General features: G+C 32.7%; 2 protein-coding genes across 2 annotated transcripts in view; one reads left to right on the top strand and one right to left on the bottom strand.

Annotated features, from left to right (window-relative positions):
- LOC145734179 (dipeptidase 1-like) overlaps positions 1 to 26,046 on the bottom strand; it is a 129,257-nt gene that overhangs the window by 21,687 nt on the left and 81,524 nt on the right. The window contains exons 3-4 of the mRNA XM_081987370.1: positions 4,685 to 4,836; positions 4,457 to 4,633 (exon numbers count right to left, since the gene is read on the bottom strand). Coding sequence (XP_081843496.1) covers positions 4,457 to 4,633; positions 4,685 to 4,836 — 329 coding nt within the window. The remainder of the gene's footprint in view (positions 1 to 4,456; positions 4,634 to 4,684; positions 4,837 to 26,046) is intronic.
- LOC145733475 (beta-galactosidase-1-like protein 2) lies at positions 18,935 to 23,553 on the top strand. The gene is made up of 11 exons (XM_081986320.1): positions 18,935 to 19,279; positions 19,643 to 19,783; positions 20,717 to 20,931; positions 20,988 to 21,174; positions 21,231 to 21,429; positions 21,485 to 21,635; positions 21,686 to 21,791; positions 22,655 to 22,817; positions 22,873 to 23,003; positions 23,062 to 23,204; positions 23,263 to 23,553. Exons 1-11 carry the CDS (start codon positions 18,970 to 18,972, stop codon positions 23,515 to 23,517), a joined length of 2,001 nt encoding a protein of 666 aa, XP_081842446.1. The 5' UTR covers positions 18,935 to 18,969; the 3' UTR covers positions 23,518 to 23,553.

Here is a 26,046-nt window from a genome sequence, read left to right as displayed (position 1 = left end):
GTTTTAACAAATTACTATTGCAAAAGTTACGTTAAAACGCTGGTAACTGTGATATCTACTATGTATGAAGGCTTTTTTATGGTAGGGTAAGAAAAAGTGAGCGATAATGACTGCCTGCGGTTATTCCCCCAGCACTCTCGAGAACTTTTCACTATCAAGTACTTAAGTGTTTCAGAAGTGTTTTCGGTCTGGGCCGCTATGTATGCATTCTTAAACGGTAAACATAATCTAAAAGGGTGTGATTGACGCTTAAATATTTAATGAAACCTAAAGCTTTTGTGGTTTCTAGTGTACAGGCAACGTTGAAATTACTTTGGCGAACAGGAATTTGGATTACTTACCGCGTTTGTAGATTATATATATTTTTTGTACTACGACACGGATCGGTTGGTTTCTTAACAGCTTAGAGAACAGCTAACCAAACCAGCAGCTTGAACCCATATGGAAAATTGTCAGCATGTCAGTTAGTTTTTGAACCTTTTTTCATGTAGATAACAGAAACACGTGTTAGTGTTGAAATGTACAGAAACTAACAAAGTTTTACAAGATATTAGGCTAATCAGAAAATTATGAAGCAAGTTTAATAATTTTTTTGTTTTTATTGATATACAGGGTTAAACCTATACCATGTCTAGAGAATTGGATTTTAAGCAGAAAGTTGTGTGTCCGAAAATGCGTCGTTACAGGGTGATAAAGCTTCAGGTTCTTTAAAGGTTTTATTACATAACTTAATTCATTTTTGACAAAGCCAGATTAATTTTTCTCCATACACTATTCTTGAGGATCTCTACAATTACAGTGTACACATTGCAGTGAAAATGTACAGGGTGATACTTTTTTTTTGTACTACAAAAAAGTTGGGGAACATGAAATGAGGATAGGACCTATAAAAAAGTATCATCCTGTACATTTTCACTACAATGTATGGTCCATTTATTTTCCCGTGGCGGTTACGTCATCATTTGCCTTTCTTAAGAATGAATCAGGATGACAAGGCTTGGAAAATCGGCCGCCATTGATGACAAAAAGTAAACAAAGAGACATTTTTTTATGTAAATTTTACAATATTTTAAAGAGTATTTTGATTTAACTTGTTTTTAACTGCGATACTACGTGTGAGACTAGATAATGTGTGTGTGTTTCGGTAGTCAGTTTTGAAAATGCCACCTTCTTAATACACTTTACAACTATCAAGGGTCCCAGTGAAACATTCTGAAGGAACTAGAGTTTGTGGAACAGAAAAGGATGCTTTTTCTAATAGAAAACACTGTCACAATGAAACAGCCCATATATTTACTTACTCCCAAGAAGAGTTTTTACAAGAACACTACAAGACCCAAGTTTATTCAAGCCAGTGGTTCTCGAAGAAACATGGATATAGAGTAAAGGTGTATTTAGCAGAAGCTGACAAGGTGATTTACCTAATACTATAAAAAGGACTCTGGTAGAGGTATTAATGAGCTGCTAATACTAAATAGCTTATGTTTCAGGTATCTTTGCTTATCATGCTTTGAAAGGGTTCAAATTTAAAAAGTCCCATTATCAATGGCCTGTCCCACAATTTTTTTTTATTTCATAACTACAAAGACGGATTGAAAATATTATACCCGTATTTTTTTGTTTTCAAAAATATTAAGTCTAAATAGAAAAAAAATGATGATAAAAACTACATTAATCTCATGTTTAAAACGCCCGCCGCCGGTGACGTACTAGACTATCAACCAATCAGCGACAAGAAGTGAAACAGTTGGCGTGCAACAGCCAATAAAATCGCCCAGAATTACGTACGTCACATGCGCGCCAAAACAGATTTTTTAAATTTAATGGACAAATTCAAACTAATGTAGGAACATTTACGACCATAATTTTTTCTTCAAGTATATGAAAAATTAGTTTTTTGATCCTATTCTTTCGATTCCAGTCATTAAAACAAAAATTTATGATATGTGGGATAGGCCCATTGCTCTAAAAGACACTAAACAAAAGGTGTTTGAAGCTATGGTTATAATGGTGTTGTCAAAATCCATATGCAGAGTGTTGAAAAAACAAATTTCTAATAAGTTTCAGGTAATATTAGAAAGATACAAGTTACTTAATACATAAATTTGATCAAATGCCATTATTTTGCAGAATTAGCCCTTATTAATTTTGCCGTATCTTCTCTGACTATAAGGCTAGAAACAGATGGTGCTACTGTTAAATACTTTTACATCAGATAGTAGGTTAAATTACTATTTTAATTGTATTATTTACACATTATGAAATATACAAATAAAATCTTTAAAAAGAACACTCAAGTTTCTTTTTTATCTAAGAAGTCTAGTTTTCTTCATAAACAATCATAAAATTAGATAATTTCTTTAACTGAGGTACCTACCTGCTCTTACAATAAATTGAACTGAAATTGAAAAAACATGTTAAATAAATCACACAACAAAACCAAATTTAATGCTGGGTAAATTTACGGAAATAAATAAGCAATCTATATGACAAAACCAAGAAGCAAGTTCTTAAAACACCAACAATTCTGTTTTAAGTTAAAACACTGCTTTAGGATTTAATAGTCCCCAGGATACACACATTGCCTTTCTTTTCTTGCAAATTTTATGGAATAATTCTTGAAACGTTGTTATTGGGCTGTAAATGACTCGTTTGAATGCACCTATATGTGATGTTCTTTCCAGATAATTTAAATTGAATGTGGTTGTTGTTCCCAAGCCAAAGTTTGATTGGAACTTTCCCTCTTTGTTTATCACCAAATGTTGCAAGTTTTCCAGTTTGGTAAAGAAAAATCTTAAATTCTACGAAGATCTCGCAATAACAACACTAATTAATAAACTTAAACAACCCTAAATTAAGTTTTTATTTCTTCTGTTTGTAGTTTTTGGTGTTTTTCAACTTCAACAACTTAGGATTGCAGTTATCAAAATTTCATTGTTAAGGCCCAGTTGTACAATAATGGTTCAACCTTTGAACCTGGTTTAAGTCAGAAATGTCACTTTGACAGCAATGCATTTCTTATAGGAAAGTTCAACTACCAGTTGCAGTTCAACTGAACCGGTCCTTGAACTGCGATTGTACAACTGGGCCTAAATCTGACATTTTAACCTCCTGGTGGTATCGAATTAAACTATTTTATGTGTAGAGAAAATTAAACTAAAGTGGGATGACGCCTTAGCCCAGTATTTCATTTATAGCTCAATGGGACGAATTCTGACACTTGTCACGTTCAGTGTGGCAGTTTCGTGTAGAGCAAACAGCTAAATGTCACAACTGTCAAAATAACAATCATAAACCTATAACAAGCAATTCCGTTAGTTTACCACCTTGCAAGTATGTTTTTCTAGTTTTACAGCCAAATGTAATTGGATTCGACAGTCGTCTAATTCATGATACGTGTAATGCAAAACAGTCAAACATCACAATTGTCAAAATTGCACTCATAAACCTATAAAATTCAACTGAGTTGATTTTCACTCATTTCCAATCTTTAAAGTAAGTTGTTCTAGTTTTATAGCTTCATGGGACATATTTGGACAGATAAGGTTCACCTAGACTAAGTGGTGATTTGACTGTGACAGATCATGTACAAAATGTCATAGTCAAATTAAAACTTAGTCTAGGGTGCCCTTAAAAATGTCAAATGGCCCTAAGTTTCTTTTTCTACTATTATAGCTTCATGGGACACATTTTCACAGTTTAAAATACACAACAAACAGCCAAATTCCCCATTATGCTTTCCCAGTCAATTTTCTTAGTAAATCCATTTAAAAAATAGTTTATCGTAAATAGAAACATTGTTTTTGTGTCGCTGCAATGTTACAGTTGAATAGTGAGGCCACTAAACCTAAGAGAATAATAAATTACTGCAAACAAGCTGTAAAGTGACAGTTGCGGGACTCAAAGGCTTCCGGCCATTATAAGCTGCAACTGAAAGTCCGCGTGAATTATCGCAAATGGCAAGATAATAATAAATCGCCTTTGCATTCATGATAGATTAGATGATTTATATTGAATTATCCACAACAAGACTAATTTCACTCCTACTTTTTTTTTCTGTCCTGCCTAATTAATAGTGGACCTAAAAGCACAGGATAAATAACAGAAACAGTGTATTCATTTGGATAAACCTTTGAAGTAATGCTACAAAAGAAACCGCAAAGCCGATGGTCCAAGCTGTTTACAACGAGATGTTAGTTGAACTTGTGAATAGAAAGGCAATAAAAGCAGAGCCTTTGAACATTTGTCTTTGACTTTAACTGTTAAAACTTTAAAAGTCAATGACAATTTACTTAAAACTTGAAACTAGAAAAGTCTATAGTTTTCAACCAATATGCTCAACTATAATAACATGGACATTTGTTTCATGGAAATTTGCTGCTTTTTTATCTTAGTTAATACAACAATTTCTAAATAATAACAATTAAATCATAAATAATAATCAACATGTACTTACCTGTGCGGAAACATGACCACGTTCAAGCCTCAACAAATCGGTGTGACTCCAAGCACTATTTGACCATGGAGGCACTTCCCTCAAATCGCTGTCAAACTTGAAGTTTTTCAGCTTGTTGTGCATGAATTTTCGAATATTCCACGGCAGATCATTATGTCCGTCAATTAGTGGTGTTTCCTGTGTACAAAAATCACGTGAAACTAATATTTACGGTGGATAATAAATTACCTGTAATAATCTAGAAGCTACTTCCAGTCGTTCATCAAAAGGTGCCCCTGCGGTGATTTTTAGAGCTATTGGTACCCCAACACCTACGGCAGCTGCCAGTAAGAGTACTGTGGCTATGATCCACCAGTGTCTGGATGTTAAGTCTAAACCTCCTAAAAGATGTAAACATTTTGTATTAATTACAAAATTAAGTCAGTTATTAGTCAGACAGGTTAACAATCATTTTATTCCGAAAATGTTCAAAACCAGATGCATTAATTACTTGAATGGTTTTGACATTTCGGATGCGGTACCCATACTTTACACTCACGTATTATTTATGAGAATATAATAGCCCAATAATAATTTCAACCTGTATTTGAATTTACTTTATTAAATTCCGTTGAATTGCGCTTAAATGTCAAGCGAAATTTAATAATATTCTCTGGCTACCGTTATTATGTAGTTGGATCATTTTCCCGCAATAACTATGCAAAATCCATAACAAGTTTAGCAGAATAGTGAATTAGTACACCTCTATATGTATAAAATTGTATAATTCACTTATTATGGAAAAATCTTTTTTTTTTGTATTTAATTAGGGCAACAAATTAAATGTAAATATTTTCAGCCTGTATGCACAATATGTTATTTTTTTAACTTGTTTGGTAATTTTTTCCAAGTTATTTCTGTTTTATACAAGAGAATTTTTATAAAAGACTGCTTAGAGAGTGTAAAATTAAATTTAAAATTTAAAAGTTTAGTATTTGATTATTTTTAAATATACAATTTATAGTACAAACACTGCCTCTTCGCTACAATATACAATCATTTAAATTATTTTTAAATACTGTTATTTAAAATTAAATACCTGACATAGTTCAAACCTTTTTGTTTACAGAATAATTTTATTTTATCCATTTTTCTGCTATTAAACATCAATGATTGAAAAAAAAGTAGAATACAAACATACAGAACATGTAATGGAATGGATAGGTACTGACAAATGGCTATAATGGGAACGGTTTTCGCAATTTCCATTACGTATCCACTTTAATATTTCCACGTGAACACGTTACTTTGATGAAAAGAACACGGTATATTTTAGTTGGGGCTGGCAACATGCACCTTTATAGAGATTTAATGTCGTAATTTTTCGCTCATCAGTTTCCACAGCATATACCGTTTTAGAGTAGCATCAATCAAATCGAGGGAAAATAAGCATGATAAAATGTTCACTGGCCCGATATTATAAGTCATGATATTTCATCCGGAGCTTCGTTTCGATGTTGCAACCTTATTTGGGGACGTTCCGTGACAAATTATCCAATTTCTCATACTAGCGAAGCCACTTTAATAAATTCAAGCAAATCGTTAAACTTGGTTTATGGTCAAAAAGAACCAATCAAGTTTTTCGCTTGGAAATTGACCTAAATTGATTGCACTGTTGTATTGTATGGTTCTTCTTTGACAATTTATTTTAGAGTCTGTGGAGAGAATTATGTTGTTTATCGAGACTTGCAGCATTAAGATAAAACTAATTCTCACAAATATTTTGATCAAATAGCATTTTATGTATGTAAATTAGTACAAGTACAATAGTTACAATAATTGGCTGTAATGACATTGCATGAATGCATGATATTTTTGCTACACAATTTTTGAGTATGGAGAATGGAAAATCGGGAGTATCACACAGATAGCTTTGTTATCAAATTCCTAACCACATTCCATGATTATAGCGAGGGTTGCTTCGACCCGATCCTGATTAATCTATTGAAAATACAATAGGATGAATTCGATCTATGAAATTCTCCTGTAACACTTAGGCCTTTATACGACTACATGCAATTCATAGGTAATGGATTTGTGCTGCTTACAAATGCTCTTCATTCAGACAAGCGCACCTAACAGAAGCATCGGTAATTTATCTTCTTCAGTGAACCTCATAACATTCACCTATATTTCACAGCAAAGTGTTTTATTGACTTCTAGCCGCGTTCGGCGTGTTCTGAAACTATTATTACGAGTTCAGGTCCTTTATATTCATTAATAAATTGAATTTAAATTGAAATTATCGTATTCGAACTGGGAGAATTTCCTGCAGCTTGCTTGAGCACGAGATGCTCTTGTTGTTCGCCAGTTAATTGCAGAAGCTGGAGGATTTATTGCGGTTACATTCCACGTTATTGTCTGTTTCGATAGATAAAATATTACCCATAGAATATAGAATGAATGAAACATATTGGCCAGTTAAATGGCATATTGTCACGCCAACAGAAATTCGTATTAGTAAAAAATTTTGATTGATTAGCGCATATTATTGTGGAGGACACATTGAACTTTCATTGAAAAACATAAAAACTTGCTAAAGAGAAGAAAGAAGCTTACTTAAAATACATTAAGACCGGAACACAAAAGATACAAAATAGCTAGAAATCGAACAAAGAAAAAAAGAGTACTGGGAGAGATTCTCAGCTGAAATGCAGGGAGTGGTCAAAAAAGTGTGTAACAGGCTACAAAACAGGAAAAACAGATTACTAAAGAGGTGAAAGTGAAAGAGATTAAATTGAAAACATGGATGAAACATGATGGAAAGATCAACAATAGAGATTCTACCAAATGACGATAATATCAGTGATGCCACTTCTTTCGAATCCTATTGCCATTTCTTATATTTGTTTAACAAAAAATATATCATCCGTTATTGTTGATATATTTCTTCTTAACCCCTGTTGTTCTTCACGGTTTCCCATGTGTTTTTCTGGCTTATTCTGTAGAATTGCTTAAAACAGTTTCTAAAAAATACTTTATAATCTTTTGCCTGACTTAAAAACGAAAATATTGATTACTTAACAATAGCTGAACTAAAGAGCAGCGTCTGTTAGCTTTCCATCACAAAAACGAAACCTCAAACAAAAATCTTGCTTATCTACTTATTGCCATCGATAAAACTGAATGGCTCTATTTATGTATCTCCACGAAATATATTGAAAATTATTTGAGGAGACGGCAAACACACCAAACAATCGATGAGCAGGTTTAGTTAGCTTCAGGCGTATTCCGAGAACTTTTCACATTGGAAAAAGGAACGGTAGCCAATGCAGTGGATCTGTCTGTCGTCAATACAACGTAATTTAAGTCTTTGTGTACGTTAATACGTCCAATAGACAAGGTCAATTGATTTATCCCCACAAGCGTCCTCCATTACGTTCCAGGCCACTTTCATGGAATGTCGATGAAGTTTTATTGCTGGCAATATCCGCTTTCTGAAACACTGAATACCTCCGCAATATGTGGCTTAAATATTATGTACGTAGACGGTGGAAAAAGGGTGACAAGAATGGAAATAAAGCCTTTGGAGTGTTGGGAATTAACCGAGCATTTATTTGGTTCACTGCGTGAATTTAATTCTACTGGTAGTTAGGATAAAGGAAGTTTCTGAGCTCAGCAGATCAAACTGATTAGTAGAACATCAGGTAATTCTATGAAATTACTATCACGTCGATAATAATTTGAGCCTCAACTAACTATAATAACCATATATTAGTTGAGAAACAACGGCTTCATACTCTCTACAAGATTACTTATTACGTGTGAGTATCATGGCCTGGAGTGGCTAATTTATGACTACCTGAGATCACGACAATTTAAACGATGCCTGGAACTGTTTTCCTTTTGTGTTCATATGCGTTGGAAACAATAAAACCCAGTTTCCGCTTTGGTAAAGTGGCGCTCCCATTATCCTTCGAAACAACTAATGCGGCATTGGCCTTTTTAGTATGAATATTCAGAAGTTGTAAATTGCAGTATACAATGTAGTACTTTCTATGTAACTACTACTAATTTTCTGTAAACTGTTGCAAATAGAAGACGTGTTGATGATGTTTTCTGTTTAGATATTGAATTGCGGTCAAGGACTTTCTGCAAATATACAGGAAGGTCCAGTTTTAAGTGACAAATTTCAGCATATGTCCTGCAATGAAGCAAATTCTTGGATGATAATAAATCCACACTGTAGATTTACTTAATAAGTTTATTACCAGTCTGGGGCAATTACGTCTACCTGGGTTATTGTATCTTTTACTTTGAAATGGTTTAAAAGTATCTGGGAGGTTTATAACCTAACTTTTGACACTGAAAATAGTCAAAAAAACAGGATTTTTGGACTAATTTTTACTGGAGTCAATTTCTTAGACTATAAGTAGTGTAAAACTAAACATTCAAAATTTATGAGTGTCCAAATTTAGTATAAAAACGTGTTATTTACTACTAGAAATAATTTTAAAGCTTGTTTGTTCAAACTGCAATCCATTGTCGAGTGTCTGACACTGGATTTCAAGCACTAAAACCAATCCGGGCATCAAGACAAAGATTGTTGCCCATAAAACTCTAAAAGTCTGAAAGTTTACTTTTAAGGAAAGAAATTTTACTAATACAACTTAAAGAAAGTTCAAAAGTCTATTTTCAGGACTTTAATTGGTGCACAACCAAATTTTCTGGATTGAAACAAGTCTAGAATTCAATTAATCACTGGAAACAGTCCAAATAAAATTTTCGGGCAAATTCATTTCTGAAAATTAGTATTCAAGACTATTATCGTAAGCATTTAATGCTAAAATGTTTTACTTTTATTAGTGAAGAGTCTGAAACTTGACTTTTACTAATACAAATAGTTTTTCAGTTTTAAACTACTAGAAACAGTTCGAATTTCTTATAAATGATCCAATTTTTGGCGCCGATGAGTGTAGAAGCCAATTTAATAGTAAAGAAGCTTGAAATTACATGTTTCCTTCACAAACTGGCTTTCAGGCTTGATAAGTCAAAAACTTTGTAAAGATAGTCTTGAAACTCGATTTTCAGGCTGAAAACAGCCCTAAAGCACTACAAACAGTCTAGGTTTTTAAGAAATTCTCGAATTTTTAACACTGAGGTGTCTAGAAGTCAGTTTAATAGTGACAAAGCTTGAAATGATATTTTTAAGCCTATGGAGAATGTAAAAATTGTTTTTTAAGTCTGCTATATCAAAAACTTGGTAAAAATAGTCTTGAAACTTGATTTTCCAAGCTGAAAGCTGTTTAAAAACACTAAAAATAGTCCAGACTTGAGAAAAAACTTGAAAAGTTGGTCTTCAAGCCAATTTTCATGAACCTAATGTCAATATGCTGTATTTAGGACTATTTTCAATACTACAATATTGAAATTGGTTATGAAATTACGAAAGCGTATTTGAAATGCAAATTTTAAGCGAGCAAGAGTAACTTTTTGGTATCCAAGTCAATTTTCAAGGTTTAAATGTATGAATTTGCAGTCACAAATTCTAGAAAAAGTAGTCTTTCATGTCTACAAGTCAATTTTCAATACTAAAGTATTTCAATTTATTTGAAAACTATGACGACTGACTTCAAAGACAGTTTTTATGCCTGTCAAGTCAATTCTCAAGACTAAAGTCTTTCAATTTGCCCGGAAATATCGTTTCCAAAACAATTTTTAAGTTGGGTTGGGTTTGTTTTTGATCTTTGAACGAAATAACTAAATTTGAAGTAAAAAACTGTAATTTGAAGGACTGTGTTTTTCTTAGAAAGCATTTTTCAGGAAAATGACATAATGTATGTCAATTTATTTTTTGATGGGCTACAGAATGGTGAATAGTTTTTGTTTTGGTTGGTATTTAAGTCGAACACATGTTGTGTCAATTTTTAATTATTTCGGATTGAGTTTCAAAAGTTGAAACTGACTATACAATTTCCTTAAAATTCAGTTTGGAGCCAAATCTTAATAATTTATTACTTTTTGACGCTTTCAAAAATTCACTTTGCATGTCAAAAAAAATTAAAATTCGTATTTAACTACTTTAAAATTATACCTTCCAGATACGACTAAGACGAGTCAGTTGAAAGCAGAAAATGAAAAAAGCATCACTTATTCATAAAATGCGTCTGAGAAACTGCCAATTTTAGAACTCATTTCCTTTTGGAACATATTAAATGATATGACAATGAAAAGCGCTGGCAAAAATCGCAAATTGAAAGAGTGAATTTGGGGCACGCGAAATGGAAACCGACTGCAAAATAAAGTAGACGTCTCTGGCCCGGTAGAGAGCTGTAACTAACGCATAAATAATTAAAATTAATCGTGTTTTGGTCGTTCCCTCAACGAAACTATATAAATGACGAGAAGGATTTTCTAAATAAAATTGGATTTTTTTTCTTTTCATGATTTATAGCATTTTTTATTAAAACAATTCTACTTCTTTCTCTGCAGACTAAGAAATGAGTCAGGAGCGACAACTTATGGTAACACACATAAATCACTAGTAGTTATCTTTGACAGATTTTTGAAAAAAACATTTTGAAATGATTTCATTAAGTTTATGTAATTTTATTATCACCGAATCGTTATACATCATTTAATAAAACACCAAGTTCTAATTAGATATAATCATAATAATTAATCCCTTAAGGACGACAGATCATTCCTTATTAATAACTGAACATACTTCGTCTCAGAATTATTCCCACTGGGAGCATTACGCAAATGAGTTCGTCCTTTGCTGGATTCGAATTAATAATATTCCACAATCACGTTTTGCAATTTAAATGAGCGATTTTGTGTGAAAAATTACGTATGAGACAGGTATATTTAGGCACTGTTTCCAAAAACTGTATACAGGAAAGTTTTTAAACCTTTAATATGTGATTGTGTTTATATAAATTTAAAAAGAATACAGTGTGTCAAGGATATGGGGATCTTGGAAACGGTGAGAGATACAGATTTGGTTAAATGGGAGAAAAACTGCGTAATTGTGGCCTTTAATAAAATGACATTTAGAAAACATCAAATTTTTTTTTGGTTTTTGAGATATTTTGAAAAAAGTGACACTTCTCCACTGCAACTAGTAAAGCTCTTTAAAGTGTCATTATCAGTTTTTCATTCCGACGTTTCGTATTTGTGGAACCATCATCAACTTCATTTTTTTAAATTCGATCATTGGTTTTTAATATCAGATTCTGAAAACCATTTTTATTACAAATTCAATGATGTATGACAATTTACGGTTTAAAAGCGTTTTACTCTGTTTTTTGAGCTTAATAAGGAAATTTACGAATTTGAAAATTATTTTTGTTATTTTTTTAAATTAAAAATTGTTTATGTTAATTAATTGTTTAGGTAATTTAGATGGTTATTATTAATATACTTAAAAACAGGAAAAAAAAACAGTTTTCACCAATTCCAAAAGTAAAAATATGAAAAAAGTTTTATACATTATTGTATGGTGTGGTCATTAGTTTTGGTCTAGGTCTAATATTAACTGATGAAGCCAAAAAGCAGAAACAACGTGTCGCCGGGTTATCATCCTTGTTCCTTTCTGCTTCACTTTTTTTTGCGGAATTTACCCAAAAAAAACACTTTCCTGTCATTCATTACATCCGCGTTAAACTCATCCATCTAATATTAACGTCACAAACAATTAAAACGTAAAACCAAAAAATTCACTTTTTTCAAAATATCTCAAAAACCGAAAGGAAAGTCGATGTTTTCTGAATGTCACTTTATTAAGAACATGATTACGCAACTTTTCCCTCATTTAACCAAATTTGTATCTCTAACCGTTTTCCAGATCCCCATAGTGGCTCTCCTTATCCTGGACACACTGTATGTGATTGTCAAAGTGTAATATATAGAGTACGGATTTCTAGACATTTAGCTTTTTGTAAATAATAAAAGCAACCAACTTTTGACACCTAGTGTGAACGATTTATAGAAAAACACGTCATTTGACAGATTTTGCTTCAAAGCAGTTCATGCTTGTGTGAATTTTAGTGCTTATTTTAGTTTTTGTGCTTATTTACTGCTGTTTTTGTATGGTTTAACTAGTTTTTAACAAGTTTTCAAGTTTTTAAAAATAAACTAAACTAATAACTGCTTTGACAGAAAACGCAGGAGTTTTGACGTAATCTTATTGGTTCTGTAACGAAACAAATTTAAACTGACCAAAAAATTTCCAAATGCTTTAGAACACTCTAAAAGCTTCCAAATGCTTTTCAATTTATCTAAAAGCTCTCAAAATATTTCAAGGTGCATGCGTCTAAGCCATTTTAACAGTTTCAAACGCCTACAAGGTTTCAAATGCTTTAAAGGCAGTCCAGAACATTCAAGGCTCTTTAAACTGTCCAAACACCTTCCAAATGCTCCTAAATTCGTCTAAAAAGGTGGAGAAACTCCAAAATGCTTCTGAAGCAGTCTAAAGCATTCCAAATAATGTTCAACTAGTCTACATAGAAGCTCTCAAAAAGTTTCAAGAGCAGTTTAAAAGCTTGCAAAAGTTCAAAGTAAATGTCTTAAAATCAGTCCAGAAACTTCAATGCTCCTAAAGTAGTGTAAAAAGATTTCAAAACACTGCAAAAACTCCAGAATACTTCTAAAGCAGTCGGAATTCTTTCAAAACAGTCTAGAAGCTTCCAAAAGCATTTAGAACAGTCTAAAAGATTCTAAATGCTTTCCAACTAGTCTAGAAGCTACCAGAAGATATCAAAACTAAAGAGCTACCAGAAGATAACAAAAATAGAAGCTTCCAAAAAATCCTAGAACCGTGTAAGAATTTCCAAATGCCTCTAAAGCATTCCATAACCTTCAATATGCTCTTTAAACAGTCCAAGAACCTTCCAAATGCTACTCAAGTAATTAAAAAAATTATGAAAATTTTCAAAACAGTTATAATCTTCCGTATGCTTCTAAAGCAGTTGAAGTTCAAAAAATGTCTAGAAGTTGAACTCAAAAAAAGAAGAAAAAAATTTTTTATTACTGAAAGAGTTTTCTGCTTTTTTACGGATTTTTATGCTTTTTAAGCGCTTTTTTCACGATTTTAGTGCTTTTTAATCTGGACTCTAGTAATATGTTTACTTGCAGTTATTTGTTTTTATTACAGTTGTCACGTGATACTGGAACACTATTTACCTAGACGCTATAAAACACATGTTTCAAACAGTATAATAGTTATTTACATTACTAGTGTGGTATGGGCATTTTTATAGTCAAGAGTGGGAAGTATTGGCACGACGAGTTTTTTTTAATTTGCCATACCACACGGGTAATGTACAATATTTTATGTACGAATAACTCAGAATTTGGTCATTTTTTACTTTAACTTTGAGTTACGTAAAGAAATTTTACAGTCACTAGTGCGATAATAATTGTGTTATTGTACTCTAATGGTGCTTTGGTTTAAGTTAAGAAGTCTCTCGTAGATAAAAAAAATTAGTAAACTTTGATTTTTGCGGCTTCATGTTTGGATTGAGTAAACTTTGACGTTTGTGACAGCATTCACGTGATACTGGTAAACTATTCAATTAAACAATCACGTGACAATTAAACTGCACTAACAGTATGACAACACTGACGTCTGAAAAGTCTTTATCATGAACTGAAACACATCCAACTAAACTTACTCTAATTCTAATTCTTTAACTAGGTTAAATTGGATTTTCAATTCGGCTATTAGATTATGTTCTGGGTAAAGAGCATGCGAGTTTCATTTACTCGAGTGAAACGTTACGGGATAACAAAATTATCCAGCTTTGAGTTCTAATCGATTCCGTACAATTTAATTACATAATATATCCTAATCAAATTTAGATAATTGCACACCCGCAAACTTTCAGATTTTATCGAAGTTTGCATAAAATTTCGCTGCGAATCGGAGAGTGATTCTATTAAAACTTCCCCTTCTTCAAAACTAGGAAAGTTTCGTTTGCTGCCAACATCGAGGAGGAAAAGGCAATTCTCGGGTATTTTAAGTTTAATCAAATACGGGCCATTAATTCTTTTCCATTTGTAAAAATTAAATTAGTAGGTTTTTTTTTTTGATCCCTAGAATCGTTGAAATTGGAATCCGTGTCGGCGTTAGTATGACAATAACCTTTTTGGTACATTTAACTTAATTCTACAAACGTGTTTTTTTTCTTTTCATTAGGTTTTTTATTGTTTTGATTTTTTTGTATAAATGGAAATCCTGTCGTATTTGCAAGTGATGTACACTGTTTATATGTATTCAGTCAAATAAAATAGAGAAAAATTGGTAATATCAAGAATCAACCATAAATAAAAGAACAGTACAAAATAACTACATCAATAATAATTATAATTTAGCTCATAAACTAGTTTATGTGAGATAGAAAATTCCAACAACTTTGTCAAGTTTATTGCTTTGTTTGCTCTACAAATCTTCCGATCTCTTTACGGTAAGGGCACTTATATTTCCCCAAATCCAATATTCTTTATCTTAAAGAGAGATTGATTTGGAAACCTTTTGTAAAATTTTCCTTGACATATTTCAGGTAGGAATAAGCCGGCTCTCTAACAATTGCAATATTTCTTTAGTCTTTCAATGATTACCTATTAATATTACCCTGTAAAAACCCTTCAATTAAATGAGTAATGAGTCCATTAGAGCTAGAGCTCAGTCTACTTTTGCTGGTTTTTCTTTCCTTATTAGCAGTAAATCAACCGTGTGCCAGCGTCTAGAAAATTTCTAAACAGGCGGCCAACAAAATTAGTTCGCTTTTATAACGTTCTCAGCAAAATGTTTGCCCAAAACTCGTTTCATCGACCAGCAAATGCATTAATTTTAGAGGAAATTCCTTTCCTAATAAGCAACCGCCTACGTGTTTCTTATCTCGGCTATTAGCAGTCTAGGCAGCTCAGTCTCAAAATTATTAGGACAGTAACCCTGGAAAATAGATGATTACCTGACTATGATGAAATCAATCGACTTTTAGTTTACAAAATTAGATAGATCACACATGATATACAGGGTGGTCCAGTTTTAAATGTCAATAATTCACCAATCCATAGCCAATTAAAAAATAAGTTGACATTCATTATGTCATTTTCCTGAAAAGTGCTTCCTAAGGAAAATACAGTTCTTCAAATTTCTGTTTAAAAAATCGGCTTTTTGTCATAACTGTCAGACCGTTGGAGCAATATTGATCAAATTTGGAACAAGCACTTTATTACACGTTATTATGGTCAAAGACCCAAAACTAACCCAACACAACTTAAAAATTGTCTTGGAAACGGAAAATTCACTTAAGAAGTTTAAAAAATATTATTGTAGCCAGTTTTCATAGTTTCCAGACAAACTAAAAGACTTTAGTTTTGAAAATTGATTTAGGAAAGATAAAAATTTCAGAAGCTTAAAAATTGTGTTTGTAATCAGTTTTCATGCAAATCGAGAGACTTTAATTCTAAAAATTGACTTGTAGACATAAAAACTACTTTTTCAAGAATTTGTTACTACAAATTCATACATTTAAACCTTAAAAATTGACTTGAACCCCAAAATGTAACTGAACTAATGAAAAGTGACATCAGAAGCTTAAAATTTGCATTTGAAATAAGTTTTCATAATTTGAAGACAAATTTCAATATTTTAGTCTTGAAAATAGTCTTAGATGCAGGACATTAACATTAGATTCATGAAAACTGTCTTGAAAACTAATTTTTCGTGCTTTTTACTGTGCTTTTGATTTTCTTCGAATTCTGGACTATTTTTAGTGCTTCAAAACTGCTTTCAGCTTGGAAAATCGAGTTTCAAGACTATCTTCACCAAGTTATTGACTTATCAGGCCTAAAAGCCAGTGTATCCACTGACCATAGTCTTGAAAATGTTATTTCAAGCTTCTTCACTATTAAATTGACTTCTACACTCATAGGTGCAATAAATTGTAGCATCTCTAAGAAATTCAGACTGTTTTTAGTGCTTTTTAAGACTGAAAAATCGAGTTTTAGACTATTTCCAAAAGTCAAGTTTCTTCAGTAATAAAAATAAAAAAATTTGGTACCAAATGCTACAATAATAGTCTTGAGAACTAATTTTTAGAAATAAAATAGTCCGAAAATTTAATTTACTTCTAGACTTGTTGTCCAGTCCAGAAAATTGAGTTGTACACCAATTAAAGTCTTGAAAATATACTTTTGGACTCTCTTTAGTCCTAGTAAAGTCAGTTCTAGCATTAAAAGTCAACTTCTATATTATTTTTAGTAGTAAAAAATGAGTTTCATGCACAATACAATCTTTGTCTTGATTTCCGGACTTTTTTTAGTTCTTGAATGCCAGTTTCAAACACTCAACCAGGATGGCAGTCTGAGAAAGCGAATCATAAGACCATTCCTAGTAGTAAAAAAGTTTTTAGACTATTCAGTACAAATTTGGACTTTCACAAGTCTTGGATGTTGAGTTTTAAGCTATAAAACGATTTTTTAAATTGAAATTTGGAGGACTGTATCTTCCTTAGGAAACCTTTTTCAGAAAAGTTACATAATGCAAGTCAACTTATTTTTTGATTAGCTGTCAAATGGTGAATTATTGACACTTAAAACTGGACCACCCTGTACAGGGATCGGTTTTCAATATGGCAGATCACATGATGACGTAGCTGCAAACTAGAGTAGGTTGTTCTATACATATCTACATCTGTGTTTTAAGCCATATAGAGGGAAGTGCTTGGAACACAACTTTTGATTTCGTAACTGTATTTGGACTCTCCGTCCGTAGCCCTTGAGCCAGAGAGGAGGGGGTTTTTGAAAGTTTTACTTTCCAGTTTTTTGTTTATATCTCCGAAACTGTATATTTTACCGACATAATGACTCTATACAAAACAAAAGCTGATTAAATTTGCTACTTTACTCAATCAAGTATTTCGATATCTTTTATAGTTTTCGAGATATTCGCTCTTAAATGTATGCAAGCCTCACAACTAACTGCGACTTTGTAGAGCAAATATTTTGAAAACTGGCCATGTCGGTAGTAAACCTCAGATTACCAAAATGACCAAAACCAAAAACTGACTGAAATAGCATTTCCTTGCATTCCTGACTTTCCTTCATTTTTAAAAAGGATTTGATAGAGGATTTGAGGATTTTGGAATAATGATTACAGTTTCAGTAAAGTAAGGTTTGTTTGAACGTCTCTGGATTTTAAGGTCAATTTACTTATCAAATTTCATTGCTGTAAAATTGTGTTTTATTGCATTTGACTTGAATAACTTTAAACCTATAAACAGTATTAAGCCTATATTTTATAGATATTGTTAAGTTGTATTGTGTTGACTATATCAGCGTATTTTTTAAACCAGTTAATAATTAATGCAGCATAAAAAATCACCTATATATTTTTAAAAACCTACTAAATTAACTACTGCTGCCAATTTAGTTCACAATGGTCTATTTATTAACAAACACGCACTGAATCGGATATTTGTAAATATTGCGAGCAGTTTTAAACATTATTTACTTTTACGCTTACAAAATGGTAGAATATTTTAATTGGGTTTTACCGAATTTTGAAATATTCTTATTTGCAAATCCACATAAATTCTGAGCTGAATTCGGTAAGCTTAAGTAGAATAAATGAAAAACATAATTCCGGTAATAATCGTTTGCGCTAGGCGGTGCATCATTTTAATAATTTGGGGTTGCTAGACGCCTGCAAAATAATTTGAGATAAGGAGACACCGGGCTGCTACTAATTAAACAAGGAATTTCCTGTAAATTTAATGCAGTTTCTCTTTAAAGTGGTTTTACTTAGCACACTCAACATGGAAGGTTAGATAACGCCAGAGCCGATTTTCCTGTGATGAAAATCTGGCTTGTGGAGTTTGGGAATGCCACAGGAGCAGCATAATCTAAAACAGTAAAGAGAATGTGTATGTGTAAGTTTATGGTTGCAGCCTGTTAGCTAATTTTGATGGTTTATAAAATAATTTTAGTAAGAAAATAGCCAAATTTCCTAAAAACTCTTCAATGTTGCGAGCTTTATTTTATATGAATTTGTGAGAGAACTAGTTAACAATGGCAGGTTTCTGTCACATCCTATTTACATTTTTCTTGACAACTTTCGTTTTATGAGTGATTTGTTACTCATGAATACTTGCAAATAACTGTTTGCACAAAACTTGTATTTCCTGTACTTTTAGTACCCCTAAAGAATAATATAAACAAAATACTTATTGTCAAGTATAATCAGTTTAAGTGTTGGGGAAATTTATTAATTTATCAATAATAATTCAAAAAACAATCATAATTTTAGATTCCAGTATTGTTCCAGGTTTTGACTTGTTTGTTTTTTACTTAATCGAATGGAATGTCCATAATTTTCAAGCCCCTCAAATTGCATATCAACAACTTGATGCACTTCAAAACTATAATCATGTCAAGATACTTTATCGTCATGTATTTTCCAGTATTTATAAACAAAATAATTCGAAAACTGATCAAAGACAGCTAGATAGACTCATCTAGCAAACATGTCTACTTTTACTCTTTTTTTAGGGACTGTAGTATTAGTTTTAGTTAGTGGTTCCTTTAAACTAATCGAAGCTGAAGACCTACCGACCAATTACGAATACTACACTAGTGATGGTATTACCAGTGGTTTAAATGCAGACCAAAAGTATTTTCTTTTGAACGAAAAAAATATAACGATATTCAGTGGGGCTTTTCATTACTTCCGCGTTCACAATTCTCAATGGAGAGATCGTTTACAGAAGCTACGAGCTGCTGGACTTAACACTGTCGAGACTTATGTTCCTTGGAATTTACACGAGTACCATTCAGGTATGTAGTTTTTCGTTATTTATTAAAAAAGAAGATGTGTAATAAATAGGAAAAGGGGTAAATTGTAAGTAATACATCCGTCAAGGTCTGACAAATTTTGTTTTCTCTAACATTATGTTAATGCAGGGTGGGTCAGGTTATACCAGCTGGATTCTAATATTTGATATAGCAGCTCGATTTATGATCGACAAATGCTTCCTTTCTGAAATAAAAAAAAAATTACAACAAAATTTCAAAAACAGGGGTTTCCAATATTTTTTTGTTATCGTCAACATAGAGCCGAGTTTCTCTCTCTCTATATCCTTGAAACACTATAAACAGAAAATCATTTCTAGCTCCTTATGAAACAACGGTATTTTACAGGTGTTTTCGATTTTGGAAGTGGCGGTTCGGATTTTGAGGACTTCCTGGATATTGCCAAATTTATTCAAATTGCCCAAGAAGAAGACTTATTTGTCCTGGTAAGGGCAGGACCTTACATATGTTCCGAATGGGAATTTGGAGGTATACCCAATTAGTTATATTTTCTGTATTATACAGGGTTGGTCCGTAAATTTGTGACCGACAGCTTGTGGCGACTTTATTCTTGCAGATAAAAAGAAACTGTTGTACAAAAATTATAGAGCTTTTTGTAAATCACCAAAAAATCTTCTTGAATGAAATAATAGACCAAAGTTGAAGAAAAATTCTAAATTCATAAATGTTTAATGGAACACCCTGTATATTGTAGACCTTTTTCTTCTGATTCCAAAAATATAAGTTGACTTTTGATTTCAAATTGTCTGATTTGAGCAGTTTTCAAATTATTGGCATTTAAAAATTGTGATTTTATTGTTTTAAGTCAGTTGCCATGGATTTGGATGATTTTTAGGTTAAAGACGACATTTTTCAGATCACATGACTGTTGTTGACAGTTGTCAATTTAACCTTAATGTGTTGCCAGCTGCAAATTTAAATTGTCACAATCACGTGACGTGCTTTTATAATATCAGCTTTAAACTGTTTTAATGTAATTTGCAGACTGTTCAATGTTAAAGATGATATTTTCCTGGTCACGTGACTGTTTCTACCAGCATTAGCTTAACTTGCGAACTGCGAATTTGAATCGTCACAAAGTGTTTTTACAGCTTTTCCAACTGTTTAAATGTAATTTGCAGATTTTGGAAGATTAAGGACAGAACGTCACTATGACGTAATTTGACAGTTTTTCATGATTTAAAAAAATAATAAAATCACAATTTTTAAATGCCAATAATACGAAAACGTCTAAACCAATTGTCAACTTATTATATATTTTTAGAATCAGAAGGAAAAAACCACATCAAAAAATATACAGGGTGTTTCATTAAAAATTTATCAACTTTTGTATTAACAGTTTTTTGTATATCTGCCAACACTAACTATCTAAATATTTTTTTACTTTGATTTTCGCTTTAGGGTTACCTGCTTGGTTATTGCGAGTCGAAGGAATAAAGGTTCGCACCAATCATGAAGTGTTCGTAAATTACGTAAGCAGATTCTGGAAACAACTACTAACCATTTTGGAACCGTTGCAATTTACAAACGGTGGACCAATCATAGCTTTCCAAGTTGAAAATGAATACGGCAACACTGGAAATAGTGATCCTGATTATTTGCACGCCCTTGTAAATGTACGTTTTTTGCAAGAACTTTGTTTTAAAAATTCTACATTTTCAGTTATTTACAGATCTACAGGGATAATGGAATTAAAGAACTGCTTTACACGTCAGACCCTCCTAGTGTAGGTACCAGAGGTGCTTTACCAGATGAATTGTTAATGACTGGTAATTTTAATAATAATCCCACTGGAAATCTCCAGCAATTGGATTCCTTACAAACCAATAAACCTACTATGGTTATGGAGTTCTGGTCAGGTAAGTGCTGATGGTCTTAGTATAATTTAAGTAAAATACGCAGAATTCAATTTTAGGATGGTTTGACCACGTCACTGAAAATCACCATACAGTTTCGATAGAAACATACAGTCAAGTGTACGAAGCTATTGTTAGTTATCCAGCTTCTGTAAACATTTACATGTTTGTGGGTAGCACCAACTTTGGTTTCACGAATGGAGCGAGCAGTTTGTATTCTGGACTTGATAACTCTGGCCTACAACCTGATATTACCAGGCAAGTTCATACAATTAAATATAAAATAGTATTTACTAATCAAATTTGATTATAGTTATGACTATGATTCACCCATTTCGGAAGGTGGCGATCTGACAGATAAATTCCAAGCTACTTTGGATATTATAAATAATTACAATCCAGTCAAAACGAAAACTCCAGAAGCTCCTGAAACTCCAGAAAGAGTGACGTTTGATGATATTGAGGTAAGCTTGTTCATTCATTTCTTGCAAAACCATACAGTGTTCTTTGTCAGATTAAAGAGCAAATTCTGCTTGAGGAGATAATTGATGCTTTTTCTGACAAGATAGACAGTGAAAATGTGGTTTCGATGGAGCAGTTGCCTATTAATGATAATTCAGGTAAGATTTTTTTTTTCTAATAACCAGATCTCTGAGAAACAATTTGTGGGTTTTAAACTGCAGCTGCGTGATTTTAAGAGTGTATTCTACATAAAAAATAGCTCTTCAGGAAAAACTAAACTAAATTAGGATAATATTATAGTTAAAAGTGATGCATTGTTGCTAGACGCTTTAAAAAATCGTACATTTCCTAAGAGGATTTAAAAACTAAACGATTTTTGAGTGCAGGAACTATTTCTTCGATCTTGATCACGTGACGTTACCAATAAGCAACTTCTTGCAAGTTAAGCTACTTCTAAAATTGCAGAAGATAGTATTCTGAGTGAATTTAGAAAAAAAATAATACCCAGTTTTTCTTTGTCTACCCTATTTACCACGAGGACTTTTCGATTACTATTTTTGGTCATCCTTAAGACTTAAATTTGAAAAACGTTTTTGGGTGCCGTTTAAAATATTAGGATATTAGACAAACATCAATTACTGAGTCTTCATAAATACTGTTGTTTTTTTATTACTTTTTGATTTAAAGCACTTTCTATTATTTCTCTCAATTATGGGAACGTTTATTTGGATACAAAAATGGAATTTAGTTTAAACCATCCTCACGTACACACAAGAACAACAAATTTCTTCTGATGGCACAGAAAAGTTTTCAGTAACATCAATCTGGCAATAACGCTTAATGCTACCACAGTAATGGGTAATGCTGGTTTAATTGTTTAAATGGTTATTTTCTTTCTATTTTTTATGCTTTTTCTTATCCAGAAAATGTTTGCATTCAAGTAAAAAATCCCTTTGGACCAACATTTCATAACTGATTACGTAAATATCTAAATTGTTAAATAAAATGTTTTCTTTTGTAGGACAAAACTATGGCTATATCGTATACAGGAAAACCAACTTGGACTTGAACAGAAATGCCCTTTTAACCATTACTGGTTACGTTCGAGACACTGTTTTAGTACTGGTCAATGGAAAATTGTTGACTCCAGTTCTGTCTAGTAAAGACGATTTAAACCACTTTGGGTAAATATTCCTAACAGTCTTTTCCTAACAACAACCTGACTGAGTAATGTTACAGGTACTGGAGAGTCCAAAATTCATCAATAACTTTAACTGAAGAGGAGCTAAGGAATGCTACTCTAGATTTAATAGTGGAAAACAATTCAAGGAATAATTATGGAGGGTTGGATCAGTTTCAACAATTTAAAGGTTTCATAAAGGTTAGATTAGTTAGCATTACAATAGTACAAGACAAGCGTAATTGTAGGTTTAATTGACGATGTGCTAATCGATGGTGAAGTAATATACAACTGGCAAATTGTGCCACTAGAGTTTAAAAGGTCATGGAACAAGCAGTTAAGCGGTTGGCATGAAATTAGACAAAAAGAAGCCACTCCTGCACTGTATCGCGTAAGTGCAACTTAAATACCTCAAAAGCATTTAGTTAATTCAGTAATAAAATTTACAGGGTACGTTTACTGCTGAAGCTCCATTAAGAGATACTTACGTTAATGTCCAGGAATGGAGAAAAGGAATAGTGATTATCAACGGATTTGTGTTAGGACGGGTATTTGCAGTTGGACCTCAACAGGCTTTGTACCTGCCAGCTCCACTAATGCAAGAAGGAGAGAACGAAATAATAATTTTCGAGCACTTTTCGGCTCCCGACACTATCAAGTTTTCGAAAGACCCTATCTGGGGAGTGGGAACTCACATTGAATAAGTTATGGACTGTGTAATTAAAACTGACTTTGCTCTACTGACAGGTTATATTATTTCAAACAGCGTCGTTTTAAGCCGTTAAATTATGAAAGCAAAATAGGAGCATAAATATAAATCACCCGTTCTTGCCATGAAGACTGTTTTAATAATATGAAGGCGAGCTTCTCGCCTAGACTGCTAATAGTTGGAGATAAGAAAGCATGTAAGCGGTTGCTTATTAGAAGGCGAGTTTGCTGAAAATTTAATGCAGCTGCTGGTGTGTGAAATGGTTTGCCTCGGAAGATTTAACTGGAAAGGTAATAAGCGCAAAGCTGATTTTATTTTGCCAGCAAGAGACGACATCGAATAATTGTTGCTCCAGTTAGACCAGGATTGCAATTAGCCTTTTCGTTTGGACTACAAATTACATCAATTAGAGTTTTTAAAGAAACTCTTAGTGTATGTTTCCAGTCAATTAGTAGTTTTAAAAGCTTATTTAACGTGATTTACATTTTCATTATTAATCAAGGGAGTTATTATTGTTAAATCTCGAGTTTGTTTTAACTAGACTCATTAAACGCCAGTTGAAAATGTCAGTGACTGATACAAGTAGCTTGAATGTTTATCACATTTTTTAGGACACTAAATTATTCAATGTAAGAGATTTAAACTTTTTTCTACACTTTGGCAATTAGATTTTGCATTAGAGATATAGAGAAAGTTAGATCTGTTTTGGAGCTAGTGATTGCTAGTTGGATATACAGTGCCTATACTCTATTCAGTGACTTGTGACTGTTGCGTCACATCCCTTATCTCCTTTTATTAGACAAAGATCCAATAGGAGAATGTCTTTTATAACATGATAGTATCAGTTGTTGTCATCAGTTTGATGGTTTATAGTAAATGTCAGGCTTTAAACCTTCCCATAAGTGTTTTAAATTGCTGAAGGTCTCTAAGACCATTTTGAAAGTACCATAGACCTCTAAATGTTATTAAAAACCTTTCAGTTTTAAAGGCCTCTACTAAATATCTCAAACCTCCAAAAATTGTTATTAATTGTCAGAGGCCTCTAGGACCATTTTGAAAGTTTCCCAGACTACCTTCTAAAAAATGCCAGAGCCCTCTACAAGTGTTTTAAACCTTTCTAAAATTGTTTAACTTGCCAGATGCCTCTGTAGGACCATTTTAAAAGTTCTATAGACTTCTAAATGATACTAAGGACCTTCTTAAAAGTGCTAGAGGCCTCTACAAGTAATTTAAACCTTCCAAGAATTGTTTTAAATTGTCAGAAGCATCTAGGACCATTGTGAAAGTTTCATAACCCTCCAAATGCTACTGAGAAAGTTCTTAAAAGTACCATAAACCTCTAGAACTATTTTCAAAGTTCCATAGACTTCTAAATGTTACTGAGAACCTTCTTAAAAGTGCCAGAGGCCTCTACCAGTGCCTTAAACCTTCCCATAACAATTACAAGTCTCTTAAACCTTCCAAGAATGATTTTGAATTGTCAGAAACCTCTAGGACCATTTTGAAAGTTTCGTAGACCTGTAAAGGCTATTGAGAACGTTCTTAAAAATGACAGAGGCCTCTACAAGTGTTTTAAACCTTCTCATAACTGTTTTAAAATGCCAGAGAGCTCTACAAGTGTCTTAAACCTTCCAAGACTAATTTTAAATTGTCAGAGGCATCTAGGACCATTTTAAAAACTTCCACAGACCTCTAAATGCTATTGAGAACCTTCTTAGAAGTGCCAGAGGCCTCTATTGGTGCCTTAAACCTTTCCATAACTGTTATAAATTGCCAGGAACCTCTTTAAGTGTGTGAGGCTTCTAGGACCATTTTGAAAGTTTCGTAGATCTCTAAATGCTATTGAAAACCTTCTTAAAAGTGCCAGAGGCCTCTACCAGTGCCTTAAACCTTCCCATAACAGCTACAAGTCTCTTAGTAGTCTTCCAAGAATGATTTTAAATTGTCAGAAACCTCTAGGACCATTTTGAAAGTTTCGTAGACCTGTAAAAGCTATTGGGAACGTTCTTAAAAGTGACAGAGGCCTCTACAAGTGTCTTAAACCTTCCCATAACTGTTTTAAAATGCCAGAGAGCTCTACAAGTGTCTTAAACCTTCCAACACTAATTTTAAATTGTCAGAGGCATCTAGGACCATTTTAAAAACTTCCACAGACCTCTAAATGCTATTGAGAACCTTCTTAAAAGTGACAGAGGCCTCTACAGGTACCTTAAACCATTCCATAACTGTTATAAATTGCCAGGAACCTCTACAAGTGTCTTAAACCTTCCAAGAATGATTTTGGATTGTCAGAGGCTTCTAGAACCATTTTGAAACTTCCACAGACCTTTAAATGCTATTGAGAACCTTCTTAAAAATGACAGAGGTTCTACAAGTGCCTTAAACTTTCCAAGAATGATTTTAAAATGTCATAGGCCTTTAAGACTATTTTGCAAATTCCAGAGACCTCTAAATATCAGTAACAACTTTCTAAAATTGCTAGAGGCTTATACAAGTAGTAAACCTTCTAAGAATTGTCCAAATA

This window comes from Ips typographus, linkage group LG9, assembly GCF_016097725.1.
Source record: "Ips typographus isolate SLU linkage group LG9, UJ_Ityp_2.0, whole genome shotgun sequence".
In the NCBI taxonomy this organism is placed as follows: Eukaryota; Metazoa; Arthropoda; class Insecta; order Coleoptera; family Curculionidae; genus Ips; species Ips typographus.
Note: the sequence above shows the minus strand (reverse complement) of the source record. Positions and strands in the feature narration are given on the sequence as shown.